This window comes from Mandrillus leucophaeus, unplaced genomic scaffold, assembly GCF_000951045.1.
Source record: "Mandrillus leucophaeus isolate KB7577 unplaced genomic scaffold, Mleu.le_1.0 Scaffold25, whole genome shotgun sequence".
In the NCBI taxonomy this organism is placed as follows: domain Eukaryota; kingdom Metazoa; phylum Chordata; class Mammalia; order Primates; family Cercopithecidae; genus Mandrillus; species Mandrillus leucophaeus.
Genome location: NW_012102587.1, coordinates 6,735,140 through 6,752,273, shown reverse-complemented (window position 1 = coordinate 6,752,273; position 17,134 = coordinate 6,735,140). Strand labels below are relative to the sequence as shown.

Sequence of the window (17,134 nt, the reverse complement as noted above, 5' to 3'; positions counted from 1 at the left end):
CTGGCATGTGTGTTATCAAAAAGCTCCTCTGCTGCAAACCTCTGGATTGGAGCCCCTGGATTAAACCAGAATTAAATCTGTCTATAGTCTGAGGCAGAGAGTCTGGATTCAAATTCTGGTGTAGCTCTTTATAATCACACAATTTGAGGCAAGTTGCAAGTTATGAGTGTTGAGCAATGTATGTAAATTAGTCTAGCACAGTGTCTGGCATAACAGTAAATCCCGGATAAGAATTAATGCTTGTACAAGCCATTACTCTGTGTGGAAGTTCAGAGAAGTAAGTCATTGAAGGTCACACAGCAAGTCAATGAAAGAGTTGAGTTTGGGACCCAAGTCTCTCTGGCCCCATAGCCAGAGGTGAAGTGACTACACTTGACATCCACTAAGTGCTTCCTCTAAGAACAGGGATCCTCAATAATTAGCCCATGACATTTTCTAATAAGTCCCCTCCCCACACTCACGAGAATCAAAGCTAAGCTGACTAGGCAGAGGCAGAGGCAGAGCAGGGAGCTCTGCCAGGCTAAGTGAGCAGGTTCCTTTGCCTGGGGGATTGCCCTCCAATGAGCAAATCCCCTGTTATCTGGTCCTATCTACCCCTCAGACTCTGGCTGGAGCCATCACTTCCTCATTTCCAATTCTCCTCTTTAAATTTTTCTGTCCTGGCTTCTGCTGCTTGTCCTCTGGCGGAACCAGTGACTTCCTGAATGTTGAAATTGTGGGCACCACGGGGGACCTCTGCTTTTCAGGGCACTGCTAGGAACTCACTTTCCTGAGTTTCATCCCTTTTCACTTTCTGACATACCACAGGCCAAAGAAAGTGACTTAGCCTGGCTCAGCTTCACCTCCTGCCACCCGTCTTCCTCACCTCTTACATTTCAAATAGGCCAAAAGTCTATGGCTCCCCTGTTCCGGGCCGTCCCACCTCTGAGAGGCTGTGCCTTCCCTCCTTCCTCCCTGGAGGGCCTTTTCCTCATCTTGATCTGGATCAATCCCCCATTATCCCTTTAAGCCCAGCTCTGGCATCCCTTGATTCAGATGATAAAGCTTTTTGTCATATTTCTGCCCTGTCTCCCCTGCCTCCAGGCACTTCTGTCTTCTCAGGGACATCAACCTTTGCCGCACTTCTCAGCAGCTTTCTGGAATCTGGTTGTAGCCGCATCCATCTTGCATGCTAGACTGTGAATATCTTTAATGAAAAAAAGGCCATTTCTTCATCTCCTGGGCACCCAGCAGGCTCACAATGTCTCCAGTGATAATAATAACAACATAATCATAGTGTTTATTACCTAATACTTCCATCCTAGCCACCTTACATGATTTAATTCATTTAAGGCTCACAAAATTCATGTCTTCCTTACTTTCACAAACAGAATAGTGAGATGCTCAAAGCTCAAGTGACTTGCCCACTGCCAGACAGCTCCTATGTGGAAGAGGTGGAATTTGAAGCCAGGCTTTCTAGCTCATAGTGTCTGTGTCTTAACCACCATGCTATACGGCATCCCTGGTAGCGATGCCTGCCAGGAGGGAGAGAGGGAAGAGGTTACTTTCCTTAAGGAGCCCAGATCTCACTGGGGCCTGGAAAAGGACACCTGTAATACATGTACACATGTGCACACATGTGTACACACACACACAGAGAACATGGGAAAACTCCAAGAAGAAATACTAAGTGCTAAAATATGTGGTTCAGAGCAGTGCTTCTCAAACGGTAATGTGTATATAAATCACCTGGGGATCTAGTTAAACTGTAGGTTTGGATTTGATCTGATGGGGTGGGACCAGAGACTCATTGTTAGAACAAGCGAACTTGCTTTTCTAACAAGTTCTCAGGTGATCCTGATACTGCTGTTCCATGGACCACACTTTGAGCAGCAAGGATGAACTCTAAAGGTTGAGGCAGGTCAGAGAAGGGAGATTTCACTGTGGGCTGGAGAGGTCCTGGGACGGTGAGCTGAGTCTGGGCCCATGGCAGGGCTTGATTGGCTCTCTCTGGGGCCATGCAGCTTTTGGGTCTCAGGGACCTGGGAGCGAGGGGGTGCTTTCAGAGGCCCGTAACTTGTGCCCCAAAGCCTCCTCCATCCCCCTTAACAAGCAGCAGCACTGTGTAGGAGATCCACATGTGAATACCCCGTGTTTGAGAAATGTCCAATCCTGATCATGTCAGGAAACATTCTGCAAATTCCGAAATCAGAGCCAAAGGGAAGTGCTGCGAGGTTTACAACCAGCTGTAGTGGTTCGATGGGAAGGATCTTTCTCCGAGTGGTTCCTCTTGAGGGGAGCATTTCTGCTGGCTCCAGGACTTTGGCCATCTATAAAGCTTGGCAATGAGAAATAAGAAAATTCTCAAGGAGGACGAGCTCTTGAGTGAGACCCAACAAGCAGTTTTTCATCAAATTGCAATGGAGCCTTTCGAAATCAGTGGTAAAGTACTATTCCTCAATAATGGAATTGATCAGAAATGTAGTCTTTCTGCTAGCGAGATACGAAAATAGACAAGTCAATAGAAAGTCTGGGTTTGGCCTATTGCTGCATTTTGCACGTAACCATCACTAATATGTGTCGGGAGTGCTTCAATTTGGAATTTCTGGAATGCTAATAATAGATGCTGTATCTTTAGCATATAGTCAGGTTTTTCTTAGCTTCACTATTGTTTTAATCATATTTAAATATTTTCCCTTGAAAAAATGCCAGTGCTTATTAAATGTCCCCTTTTTTTATGAGTGTCTTATTCTGACACACAGGTTGGGTGATACAATGAAAACGCAAAACAGGGGCACTGAAAGGGGACCACAAAACTGAAGTCAGGCATGACAGTTTTCAAAACACAACTTCTTTAAAATTGTTCAAGGGGATTTCTGTTATAACTGATATGCTGGTCAGGAAACATTCTGTATTTCATGTTGACTGAAATATGTTCATAGTTTCATAATTAGTTTTTCTTAGGTTAAACTCAGGTCTGTAATATTCAGTCAACTCTGTCGTGTTTATTTTCTCACTCAGTGTTCAACAGGTGATGCATTTTTAAAATCTTCTAGAATTTGTAGCATTCGAAGTCATGGGTGGGCTTGCATTCCACACAGGATCTCTGATTTCCTAGTTCTAGAACATTCTCTTGGGATCATCTTCCAAGTGGATCAGTCATTTCCACTCCCAGGCTTTGCTGGAAGATGTCTATGCAGGAAAATTGGTGGCTCTGTCTCCTGGCGAAAGTGTCCTTCTCATCCCACACCTGTCTGTCCAGGTTCACGCCTGGAATTTTTTTTTTTTTTTTGAGACAGAGTCTCGCTCTGTCGCCCAGGCTGGAGTGCAGTGGCCAGATCTCAGCTCACTGCAAGCTCCGCCTCCCGGGTTTATGCCATTCTCTTGCCTCAGCCTCCCGAGTAGCTGGGACTACAGGCGCCCGCCACCTCGCCCGGCTAGTTTTTTTTTTTTGTATTTTTTAGTAGAGACAGGGTTTCACCATGTTAGCCAGGATGGTCTCGATCTCCTGACTTCGTGATCCACCCATCTCGGCCTCCCAAAGTGCTGGGATTACAGGCTTGAGCCACCGCGCCCGGCCCCTGCCTGGAATTTTTATGGGTACGAAGATGAAGCGTCTGGGGCTCTGCCTCTAGGAATTTACAGTGTAATAACAGAGAAAGGCATGAGTGCTGATGACTATAATAATCATTGGCTATTTAGAACTTCTCAGAATGTAACATTCTGGATACACGACTGTTGAAGAGACTGAAGATGTTCAAGCATACTCAGCACCTATTTCCAGCAAGGCACTGCGCTCAGTGCCAAGGAAACAGGCTTGAATAAACATAGCCTCTGGCCTCTGGCTTCTGGCAGGAGGGGACAGGGGACAGGGTGAGCTGCCCCTGAACTGACAATTTCCATGTTGTGACTGAGACTTCCACAGGACATGATAGATGGATCTAACCGAGTGTAGGGCCCTGGAGGGCAGAGCTGACACCTCTTCCAAAGTTTAAAGGATAAAGGGGGTCCGTTAGAGAAAGAAGTGAGTGCCTGGGGCAGGGGTGGGCGCCACATGTTTGTATTGTATTCACAAGAAATATTTGGAGAAATATAAATAAATCCATACTGTTTGGCCATAATTGGGAGGGAAAGATCAGTGGGGACTGAGGCCGGAACCAAAAACATTGACTTCATCTTGAAGTCAGTGGGGAAGCGGGAAGGGGGCGATGTGGGGCTGAAAGGCACTAATGTGTATGTGAGGTCGCTCTTTGTCCTACGTGGGAATGACTGGAGAGAAGCTGAGGACAGAGAGGAACTTGGCAGCAAGAGGTGATGAGGGGCAGTGGATGGAAGGCAGGAAAAGAGAGGAAGGCTCTGGAGAAACCCTGGAAATCAGATCAATTGGACTACAACGGCAGGACAGGGCTGAGGAGGAAGACGCAAGAGTTAAGGGTGAACCCCAGATTTCTGACCCGGGTTGTGTGTGTCACCAACTAAAAATGTAACCAAACCAGTGCAGGAGGATTCCTTGAGCCCAGAAATTTCAGACCAGCCTGGGCAACATAGCGAGACTCTATCTCCACCAGTAAATAAATAAAAAGTTTAAAAGTGTCTTACCAAAACACCAAAACTACTCCAATTTGGATGAAACATTTTCTTAAATGCATTCACAACATCCTGCCTTCTAATACAAAGACTGTGGAACATGTGAAGCTTCCTAGAAGAGTGCCATTATGCAGGTAATCACTGTGAGGCTCTGTAACACAGTGACCCCTCAGGGCCGGCTCTACGCACCCTATTTATTTTTTGTTTGCTGAAGATTTATTTATTTAGGCCATATATAGTTTTATTTTCTTTTGAAAATACACTATCTTAAACTTTCCTCATATGGTTCATGAAAAACAGCTGAAAAACATTTCTAATGTCCTTTTCCCCATTTATTTTTCTCTATCGTTTGTATTGAAATATAAAATGCTGCTTTTCCCTGATGACAAAGTATTAAACTAGTTTTTTATTATTATCCAAGGATACCGGACTAGGAAAGTTTTAACCACATGCTGAAGAAAATTTTAGAAGTGAGTTTGGGAAACTTCTGGAATATAACTTTTATTTTTTCTAAAGTTAATCTAAAAAAATGATGACGAGTGTAAATTTCACAGTATACCCTCTAGAAGCACAGTGCACCTTGCCTCCCTCTTTCCTGACATCACCTCCAGCCTCCCTCATTAGAACAAGCTTCCTTCATTCCATTATCTGCACTAGAATTAAGGTACTCTTTCTTTTCTTTCTTTTTCATTCTAGCTTTTTAGAATTGTGATTAACAATACAAACTGTATATATATATGATGTACACATGATGATTTGATATACGTATCCACTGACAAATGACCACCACAAAGACTACTTTAGTTTCCTGAAGGGACTTGACATAGGGTGGGCTTCTGTGGCCCTCAGGGTCCCACACAATCCCAGGTCTCTCCTCAGAGCCATAGAAACTGCTCTTTAGCCCCATCATCCACCTCAACAATGGAACATTTGGGCTTGAATGAGAGGATTTACCTATTGACAATATCTTTCTGGGATGTGTCTCTTTCTACCTTTTTGAAAATTAGCAACCTGTGTCTCGCTTTAGGCTTCCTGTCACACTTCTGGTACATCTGGTTTCTCAAGGAAGACTACTGTTACCACACCAACAAGCACTGGTTAGGCTGTGCAATGTGATCTGTCGAGACCTCTTTTTTTTTTTTTTTTTCTTTTTCTTCTTTTTTGAGATGGAGTCTCTTCTGTCACCCAGGCTGGAGTGCAGTGGAGCAATCTCGGCTCACTGCAATCTCCATCTCCGGGGTTCAAGTGATTCTCATGCCTCAGTCTCCGTAGCAGCTGGGATTACAGGTGCCCGCCACCATGCCCGGCTACCTTTTATATTTTTAGTAGAGATGGGGTTTCACCATGTTGGCCAAGCTGCTGTCTAACTCCTGACCTCAAGTGATCTGCCCCCCTCGGCCTCCCAAAGTGCTGGAATTACAGGCATGAGCCACACACCTGGCCCTGTCGGGACCTCTTACCCCAGCTTCTCAACTACTTCAGGCTTCCCACCAACTTCAGTCTGAAGAACATTCTTCCTGAGAGAGAAGATTGAAACAAAATACAAGAAGAAAAGTTAAGGTTTTTATTGTTGTTTTAATTAACACTAACCATTGTGTCTCAGTAGTGAGCCTAACCATCCTTTCTTCCCACCCTTAAGATACTCTAGAGCGACCTTTAACAAACCCAAACCCTCAAGTCCATTCAGGCTCAGTCTTGCTGACACGACTGCTATTATTTCAGGTCGTTGTTCTGACTTTGCTCTTTATCATACCAATATTTCTCAACATCTTTTAAAATCTGGCTTTAATGTAGAGTTCTGTCTTCACTTTCTATTGTGAAATAGGTATAGATTCAGGGAAAGTTGCAAAAAAATGTACAGAGAAGAAGCTTTTCTGACACTTGACTCATTCTGCCCCAGTGGTAACATCTTACATTGCATTAATACAAAATTACAACCAGGAAATTGATATTGGTGCAATCCATAGAGCTTATTCATTAATTTTACATGCACTCATCCGTGGGTATGTATATAGTTCTACCAATTCTATGCTAAATAACCCCACATACCCCTCACTCCCCCACCAGCAATCATCAACCCCTGGCAACCACTAATCAGCTTCCCATCTCTATAATTTTGCCATTTTGGGAATGTTACATAAAGAAGTTACACAGTATGTGACTTTCTTTAAGATTGATTTTTTTTTCATATAGTGAAACCCATCCAAGTTGTACCCATCCGTAGTTGGCTCTTCTTATTGAGTAGCATTCCTTGATATGAATGTATCAGAGACTGTTTAACATTCACCCACTGAAGGACATTTGGGTTGTTTTCGGTTTGGGGGCTATTACAAATAAAGTTGCCATGACCATTTCTGTAAATGCTTTTGTGTGACTTTAAGTTCTCATTTCTCCAACGTAAATGTTCAAAAGTGTAATTGCAGGATTCTAAGTGTATGTTCGGTTTTACAAGAAGCAGTCAATATATTTTCCAAAGTGACTATACCATTTTACATTCCAGCAGCATTGTACAACTGATCCTGTTTTCTGCAACCTTGCCGACCTTTGACATTATCACTATTTTTAAATGTAAACATTCTCATAGGTGTGTAGTGATATTTCATTGTAGACTTAATTTACATTTTCCTAATGGCTAGTAATGTTGATTATCTTCTCATGTGCTTAATTGCCATGTGTATAACCTCTTCAGTGAAATGACTCTTTGTGTCTTTTGCCCATGTTTCAATTGGATCTTTTGTTTTTTACTGTTTGGTTTTAAGAATTCTTTATATATTCTGTATAGAAGTCCTTTGCTAGATATGCAGTTTGCAAATATTTTCTCCCAGTCTGTAACTTGTATTGCTATGTTCATATCAGCATCTTTCACAGAGCAAAAGTTTTTAATTTTGATAAGGTCCAACCTAACAATTTTTCCATCTATGTGTTGTGCTTTCAGTGTCAAGTCTAAGAGCTCTTCATCCTTTGTTGCTGAAGATTTTCTTCTCTATCTTATCCTAAAATTTTTGTAGTTTTATATTTTACAGTTAAGTTCACGCTCTATTTTATTTTTATTTTTATATGTTAGAGACAGGCTTTCACTGTGTTGCCCAGGTTGGAGTGTGCAGTGGCTATTCACAGGTGTGGTCACAGTGCATTGCAGCCTCAAACTCATGAGCTCATGTGATCTTCCCACTTCAGCCTCCCAAGTAGCTGGGACTACAGGCTCATACTACCATGCCCAGATCATGCTTATGATCCATTTTGAATTGATTTTTGTATAACGTATAAGGTTTAGGCCAAGGTTTTCATTTGTTTCATTTTGTTGACCATGGATATATCATCATTCCGTGCACCATTTATTGAAAGGCTATCCTTTCCCTGTTGAATTGCTTTTACACCTTTGTCAAAAACAACTTGGGTAAATTTGTGTGCATCTCATTCTGCATTCTTTATTCTGTTCCAGTGGTCTATGTGACTGTCCCTCTGCCAATACCACAGTGCTTTGATTACTATAGTTATATTGTAAGCCTTAATATCAGGCAGAGTTATTCCTCAAATTTTAGTCTTCTTTTCAAAACTGCTTTAGCTATTCTAGGGTTTTTGCCTTTCTACATAAATTTAAGTGTCAGCTTGTCTACGGTTACAAAAAGATCTTGCTGAAATTTTGATAGGCATTGTGTTACATCTATAGACAAATGTAGAGAGAACTGATATCTTTATTATATGCAGACTTCCAATCCATGTACATCTCTCCATTTACTTAGGTCTTTGGTTCTTTTAATTAAATTTTTAAAAATTTCAGCATACAGATCCTGTACATGTTTTGTTAGATTTATATCTAAATATTTCATTTCTTAGAAATACCAAAGTTGTTGGAAATAGATAATTGGTGCCACGAAGAAAAATCAGCACAGAGACAAAAGATCTCTCTGCAAGGCCATATTTACTTTCTGTAGAAAGGGTGCACAATCACAGATGGAACAATGGCGGGAGCACACCTGAAGAAAAGAAAAGCAGACGTATTTATCCCTTAGGCATTTGGTTCGTCCTTACTGTGTGTCCTGCATCCATTGGCTGGAGCAGAACCTCACAATCTTAAACTGATACCCGATTTGCTAATAGCCTAAAACTTTCCTAAATAGGTAAGTACAGGGAAGAACAAAGAAGTTGGTAACAAAAGGTTTAAGGAAGCAATAACATTTCCAAATAAGGAAGGGGCATAGGCTGTGAGCTGGAACTTGCCTGTGAGCATGTTCAACAGTTACAAAGGATAGGGCTTCACAAAGAGTTATTAACACAAAGCAAGGAGGCTTGAAGAAAGTTAGTCCTCAAAAGAAACCATCATTTCCAACACTTACAATTTATTCTTCAACAAGAAGGAAAACTTTGAAGAGGAAATTTTTACTTTCTATAATCCCTCCTCTTTTACTTTTTACTTTTCCTCTTCAAACTTGCTTAACATGTCTTGGCTTAATTGTTTGGATTAACTCCAGGATATATGGTACAACATAATACCTAAGAAGAAAGAGTATACTTACTATAGTTGTTAAAGAGGTAAGAATTGAAGCTACTTTGTTGTTGTTTTCCTTTTCTGGTCGACAAAATACCAGAGTAAAAGGGATAGGCAATTGAACTAGAGCATAAGTGTTGCTCCAATTATTTGGCAGAGTGTCCAGTAATGGTCCTCCACAATCCCACCATGCATCCACTCAGGGCAGATGTATGAATAAGGGCAGACTGATGGGGCAGCTCTTGGAAGTGCCTGACTTCATTGCACCCTGTTATGTCTCCAAGGAATGCCAGATTTTCCCCCTTGTCATTGGAGACATGAGGTAAAATTGGTTTTGGAAGTTGGAGGCTGGATGACCCTCAAGGACTGACCCCCAGGGTGTTGAACTTCAGGAAATAGCAGAAAAAGAGCTTGACACCATTGTTTATTCCAGGAGGTGGAATCTTGAAAAACAGCTACCATGTACTCCATGTCCGCTTGATTTGAGGACCATACTAGTGGAAAGGCAACAACATGGGCCTCTGGCCTACCATGCACACAAGCGTAACAGTCACTTTTATTTAAAGTGTGAACAGAATATTTAATCTATTTTAACCAGGCATTTACATCTTTATACCCTGTTTCAATGGCTATGGTTTGCCGTAGGTCTCCCATTTATACTACTGAGAAGTTGCTTTTGTCATTTGGCATGAGGCGAGTCATAGTTTGATTTTGTAGGTTTGGAAAAGGGGCAGCTGTAGGAGGTGCCTATAGGATCCTTTCCAGTGACCTCTGTTCCTAAACCACAGAAGCGCCCTACAGTGGGGTTAGAGTTGCTGGTGGTAGGAATAGTAATGGATATAAGCACTGGGTAAGGAAAGGAAAGGAAAAGATAGATAGACTAAGCTTTCCTTAGCTTTAATTTGGTAGGGTTTGATCCAGGAACAATGGCCTATGATTCTGAGGATAATGGCGCTTGCTTGACTCAGGTATGATGTGTCCATCCCTTTCTGCTATATGAACAGCAGTCTCGGTGGTTAGCAGCACAAGATACGGTCCTTCCCACGCTGGCCCAAGTTTCCCTTCTTTCTACCCTTTGAGGAGAATATGATCCCCAGGCTTGTGCTGGTGTACTGGAAACTCCAAGGGTGGCACCTGTGCTAAAAGACTTTTTGTTTTAAGGGAAGAGAAGGTGGAGGATAAACCAAGTATACAATTTCTAAGAAACTGATCTTTTGTTTAAAATGTGGGGATATCAACAGTGGACTTTACAGTCCTTGGTGCCTTCTTGCTGAGAAATTTTCTTTAGCACCTATTTTTATTAGTTTTTAGACCAAAGAAAGCCAAACACCATTTTATATTTGACAATGCTTCCTGTATGATTTTATATCATATAAGCTAAATTTTACCTTTATATTAGTGTGTTATTAATGTTAAATTTAATTTTAATAAAACTTTGTAGACATATTTATCTAATTTTAATGTCTGACCATAAGGTAAGATTTTTATAGACTGTTTTTAACCTTTTATAATTTTTTGTTAAAGAGCAGGTTAGTGCTTTAAGGAAAACCTGTTGTGCTTTTATTTTAATGTCCAGTTCACAGAAAAACTGGATGACACCCCTTTAACTTTAGCCAATATGTTTACACACAGAATTTCCTTTACAATTTAAGTTTCAAAACTTGCTTAAACCTTCAAAACAAATTTTTTTTAACCTTTTAATGTAGGTGAAAATCCATATTCTTATGCCTCTTTATAATCCTTTTACCAAAAGTATATTTTACTTTCCTTACATACCTTGCATATAAACTGTTTCTTCAATAGTTTCACATTCAGAAGGCCTAATCACTTTTAAATTATACAACATTTCTTGCATAAATTCCCTTTTACGACTTTTTTTTTTCACGACTTTCACAGACAATTCTTCGATATACTTCAACTTTCTGAGTTGTTGCAAACATCCCTTTATTTAAACAACCAGTTAATTTGTTTTAGGACAAGAATTTACCATATAACATTCCTTTTAACATAAATTCTCCCCCCTCCTTTTTTTTTTCCTCAAAGGTGATAACCATTCTTTTCCAAAGTGAAATTACTTCATGTCTGTGGACTAGACTGTTGAAGACCACAAGATTAGGAGTTAGGATAATACGCATTACACTGTCAACATTTAGCAAACTTTACTTTTGTTGAAAACCTTGTAGGTTTTGGGTTTCAATTATCCTTTGCTATTAATAAAACCTAATTTCATCCAAATTTAACTGAGAATTGGTATAGATAACTCCTTCCTGAATCTGTAAGTATTTTAAGGCTTGACTGAGTGCAAACAGCTCACATTTTTGAGCAGACCAATTATTAGGCAATTTTCCTAACTCTGCTTCTACAAGAGTTTCCTTATCACTTACTGAATACCCATTGTGTCTTTTTCCCTCAGTCACCCGGGAGGAACCATCTATCTTCCTGTCACCCAGGAGGAACCATCAGTCATACTGTCCTGAAGGGAGTTCCTCCTAGGTCTGGTGGCACCTTTTCTTGGTAATTAAGATTTAGATCCTCTGTTAGGAAACCTACTGGGTCAAGGGAATTTTCAGTGGCTAATGTCAAATCATTTTTTCCTAACAGAATAGCCTCATACCTTAAGGTTCTTGAGTCAGTGAGCTACCTTTTAGCTTTTGGGGTTTTTTTGTTTTTTTGTTTGTTTGTTTTGACCTAGGATAGTTCTGACCTGATGACGTGTGCTCACAATGAAGTTTCCTCTGAAAGTTATTTTTCTACTTTGTTCTGGTAGCAAAGCAGTTGCTGCTACAGATTGAATGCATTTGGGCCATCTGTGGGTTACTGGGTTAAGGATTTTTTATTAGAAAAGCTACGGGTTGTCAGTGGCCTCAGTGCTTTCGGGCTACGCCCTTGTTCCCACTGACAACAAGGTGATATTGGAGTGTTATAGGGTCATGGAGAAGACCTTCAATTATCAATTATAGGTTTTAAATTTACCCTGGCTTTTAAATGAATAGGGTATACTGTTTTCTCTTTACTGCTTCTATCTCTCTTTCTCTCTCTCTCTTTGACTCTCTCTCTTCCTCTCTTTTACTCCCTCTTTATCTCTGTCTCTTTCTCTCTTTCTCGCTCTCTCTCTGATTCTCTGTCTCTCTCTTTCTCTCTCTCTCTTTGACTCTCTCTCTTCCTCTCTTTTACTCCCTCTTTATCTCTGTCTCTTTCTCTCTTTCTCGCTCTCTCTCTGATTCTCTGTCTCTCTCTTTCTCTCTCTCTCTTTGACTCCTTCTTTGTATCTCTGTCTCTCTCTCTTTCTCTCCCTTACTTCCTCTCCCAGTTTCTCTTTCCTCTCTGCTGGTCTTTCCCTGCCTCTGCCAGCCGCTTATGCTGCTGTTCTCCCTTCTCCTTCCCTTTCCCCTGGGAAGCAACCAGCAGGAGTGGAGCTTAGCCTCTTTCTTACCCCCGAGAAGAAGGGAAAGGGGAGTTCTGAATATTTTTCTTACTACCAGAGGTTTGTTTGAGGTTCAACCACCTGAAATTTGAGGACGGTTCAACCCCTCAAACCAGGGATGTCTTGCCTTGCCTGTCCTGGAAGGCTCAACCCCTCAAACCAGGGGATGTCTTGCCTTGCCTACCCTGGGAGGTTGACCTGGTTTCTCCCTTTCCCCCTCTGAAGGTCCCTCGCACACTTCCCACTTGTGCTGTCCTCTCTGGCCGCTCCCCCAAGGGAGAATTAGGCCCCTCTTAGTGTTGGCATGCCAGTATAAATCCCATGGCAGGATCCGCCCTAAGCCATATGAGGTAGCTACGGAACCGCAGAGAGGACGCATTCATTCCATCCAGCAGTAGGACTTGTCACCATCCACACAAACAACACTGCAAGCAGGGTTGTCTGTGATCATTCACGCACATGCACATTTAGCCCTCCAGAATTTCATCACCAAGGAAGTACTTTACCGGCTCCTGTGGCTTTCCTTCCTTGGTCTGTGCACAAAGTCGTTGCCGCAGTATGTGAGGATATTTTAAGCTAGGTTGCTGGCCAGTTTCTTTCTGCGTTGCTGAGAGCTCGGGTTATTCCTCGCACCAGGTAGGTCTTGGTCCCTTATGTCTGAGGCCACGGCAAGAGGTGGTGTGGTGCCTCCTCATGAAAGAGGACTAGAGACGCCCCTAGAGGAGAATGTATCCCCATACGATTGCCACAAAAATTGTTAGAAATATCAAAATTGTTAGAAATAGATAATTGGTGCCACAAAGGAAAGTCAGCACAGAGACAAAAGATGTCTCAGCAAGGCCATCTTTACTTTCTGCAGAACGGGTGCTCAATTGCAAATGGAACAAGGGCGGGAGCACACCTGAACAAAGGAAAAGCAGACATGTTTATCCCTTACGCATTTGGGTCGTCCTTACTGTGTGTCCTGCATCCATTGGCTGGAGCAGGACCTCACAATCTTAAACTGATACCCAATTTGCTAATAGCCTAAAACTTTCCTAAATAGGTAAGTACAGGGAAGAACAAAGAAGTTGGTTACAAAAGGTTTAAGGAAGCAATAACATTCCCAAATAAAGAAGGGGCATAGGCTGTGAGCTGGAATGGGCCTGTGAGCACATTCAGCAGTTACATAGGCTAGGGCTTAACAAAAAGTTATTAAACACAAAGCAAGGAGGCTTGAAGAAACTTAGTTCTCAAAAGAAACCATCATTTCCAACACTCACAATTTATTCTTCAACAAGAAGGAAAACTTTGAAGAGGAAACTTTTTACTTTCTCCATTTGGTGTGATTGTCAATTCTATTATGCTTTTAATTTGGTTTCCATTTATTGTTAGTATATAGAAATGTGGTTGATTTTTATGTGTTGATCTTGTATCTTCCAACTTTGTGAATTTATTTATTCATTCTAAAAGTTTTCTGGAGGTGGGGGGATCATGGTACATGAGAGGTGGGACTAGATTTCTGCTCCAGACAGAGCAGCATGCAGAGGCTTGCTTTGTGAACTTTAGCTCCATATCAACTGCAAGAACAAATCAGCAATCCTGAGAGGATCCACAGACGCTCTGAAGGAAGTGGCCTGCTCCTGGAGGATCCAGTAGACACTCCAAATACTGTGAGTGCCCCAGCCATGTAAGTGGGAAAGGGAGACCCTCATCTCCTGAACACACATCCCCACTGGAGAAGCTGAAGATCTGTTTGCAGGAGAACTTTCCAACTTTACCTGGAGCTGATCAAGTTAAAGAGCTGAGCCAAGTGAAATATAGGGGTGGGGGAAGCAGCAGAAAGGCCCTGGGAGCTTGCTGGGTCCCCAAGCAGCCCATGCCTGGCTGGCACCACAGGGATCCATCAGGAAAGTGGCCAGAGGAGCAGGGGATAACACTCCACAGGGAGAAGGGATTCTCTAGCTGAACTTTGTAACAATTTGAACAGGGTGAGAAGCCTCCTGACCAGAACTCGGGGGAGGGCACAAATCCAGCTTGCAGACTTCACAGACAGGGGAAGAGTTAAAGTCCTTTTCTTTGGCAGCTGGGAGGCAGACAAAGCTTCGGGCAAGTTTTCAAGGCTGTCTCACCCTCCCCCTGGAAACACACTTGGGGTTGTTGCTGGGGGCACAGTGGGAGTAAGACTGGCCCTTTGGTTTGTGTGGGAGCTGGGTGAGGCCTGTAACTGCCAGCTTTCCCCCACTTCCCTGACAACCTGCATGACTCAGCAGAGGCAGCCATAATCCTTCTAGGTACACAACTCCAGTGACCTGGGAATCTCACCCTTATACCTCACAGCAGCTGCAGCAAGACCTGCCGAAGGAGACTCTGAGATCATACACACCTAGCCCCATCCCTGGACCTCATGATCTTTCCCTACCTGCTCTGGAAGCAGAAGACAAAGGACATGTGATACTGGGAGCTCTAGGGCCGCCCACCGCCAGTCCCCCTCCACACTACTACAGCTGATGCTTTCTGGAAATTGCCACCTCCTGGCAGGAGGCCAACCAGCACAAAAATAGAGTATTAAACCACCAAAGCTAAGGACCTTCACAGAGTCCACTGCACCCTCTGCCACCTCCACTGGAACAGGTGCTGGTATCCACAGCTAAGAGACCCTTAGGCAGTTCACATCAGAGGACTTTGTGCAGACAACCCCCAGTACCAGTCTGGAATTGGGTAGAGTCACTGGGTGGCTAGACCCAGAAGAGAGACAAAAATCACTGCAGTTTGACTCACAGGAAGCCACATCCACAGGAAAATGGAGAGAGTTCTACATCAAGGGAACACCCTGTGGAACAAAAAAATCTGAACAGCAATCTTCAGACCTAGGCTTCCCTCTGACAGAGTCTACCCAAATGAGAAGGACCCAGAAAACCAACCCTGGTAATATGACAAAACAAGGCTCATCCACACCCCCCAATCCACTGCCAGAAAAAAAAAAAAAATCACACTAGTTCATCAGCAATGGATCCAAGCCAAGAAGAAATCCCTGATTTACCTGAAAAAAAAAAAAAAATTCTGGAGGTTAGTTATTAAGCTAATCAGGGAGGGACCAGAGAAAGATGAAGCCCAATGCAGGGAAATCCAAAAAATTATATGAGAAGCGAAGGGAGAAATATTCAAGAAAATAGATAGCTTAAAGAAAAAAAGCAGTTAAAAATTCAGGAAACTTTGGACACACTTTTAGAAATGTGAAATGCTCTGGAAAGTCTCAGCAATAGAATTGAACAAGTAGAAGAAAGAAATTCAGAGTTCAAAGACAAGGTCTTTGAATTAACCCAATCCAACAAAGATAAAGAAAAAAGAATAAGAAAATATGAACAAAGCCTCCAAGAAGTCCGAGATTATGGTAGACAACCAAACCTAAGAATGATTGATGCTCCTGAGGAAAAAGACAATTCTAAAAGCTTGGAAAACATACTTGGGGGAGTAATCAAGGAACACTTCCCTGGCCTTGCTAGAGACTTAGACATGGAAATACGAGAAGCACAAAGAACACCTGGGAAATTCGTTGCAAAAAGATCTTCCTCTAGACACATTGTCATCAGGTTATCTAAAGTGAAGATGAAGGAAAGAGTCTTAAGAGCTGTGAGACAGAAGCACCAGTTAACCTATAAAGGAAAACCTATCAGATTAGCAGCAGATTTCTCAGCAGAAACCCTACAAGCTAGAAAGGATTGGGGCCCTATCTTCTGCCTTCTCAAACAAAACAATTATCAGCCAAGAATTTTTTTTATCCAGCAAAACTAAGCATCCTGTATGAAGGAAAGACACCGTCGTTTTCAGGCAAGCAAATGACGAGACAATTCGCCATTGCCAAGCCACCACTACAAGAACGGCTAAAAGGAGCCTTAAATCTTGAAACAAATCCCAGAAACACATCAAAACAGAACTTCTTTAAAGCATAAATCACACAGGACCTGTAATACAAAAATATAAGTTAAAAAGCAAAAACAAAAAACAAAACAAAGTACAGGCAACAAAGAGCATGATGAATGCAAGGGTACCTCACATTTCAATACTAATATTAAATATAAATGGCCTAAATGCTCTACTTAAAAGATACAGAACTGCAGAATGGATAGGAACTCACTAATCAACTATCTGCTGCCTTCAGGAGACTCACCTAACACATAAGGACTCACATAAACTTAAAATAGAGGGGTGTAAAAAGGCATTTCATGCAAATGGGCACCAAAAGTGAGCAAGGGGTAGTTATTCTTATATCAGACAAAACAATATTTAAAGCAACAGAGGTTAAAAGAGACAAAAAGGGACATACATAGTGGTAAAAATCCTTGTCCAACAGGAAGATATCACAATCCCAAACATTTATGCACCTAATACTGGAGCTCCCAAATTTATAAAACAATTACTAATAGACCTAAGAAATGAGATAGACAGCAACACAATAATAGTTAGTGAGGTACTTCAATACTCTACTGACAGCACAAGAGAAGTCATCAAGACAGAAACTCAACAAAGAAAAGATGGATTTGAACTATACCTTGGAACAAATGGACTTAGCAGATATATACAGAACAATTCATCCAACAACCAAAGAATACACATTCTATTCAACAGTGCATGGAACTTTCTCCAAGACAGACCATATGATAGGCTATAAAATG

The 17,134-nt window shown here is 41.9% G+C and overlaps 1 protein-coding gene across 1 annotated transcript in view; it reads left to right on the top strand.

Annotated features, from left to right (window-relative positions):
* The first annotated feature begins 2,189 nt into the window (after window positions 1-2,189).
* The window catches only part of MARCO (macrophage receptor with collagenous structure), a 67,044-nt gene continuing 52,099 nt past the window's right edge, over window positions 2,190-17,134 (top strand). Inside the window, exon 1 of the mRNA XM_011983453.1 lies at window positions 2,190-2,421. Coding sequence (XP_011838843.1) covers window positions 2,325-2,421 — 97 coding nt within the window. The 5' untranslated portion in view covers window positions 2,190-2,324. The remainder of the gene's footprint in view (window positions 2,422-17,134) is intronic.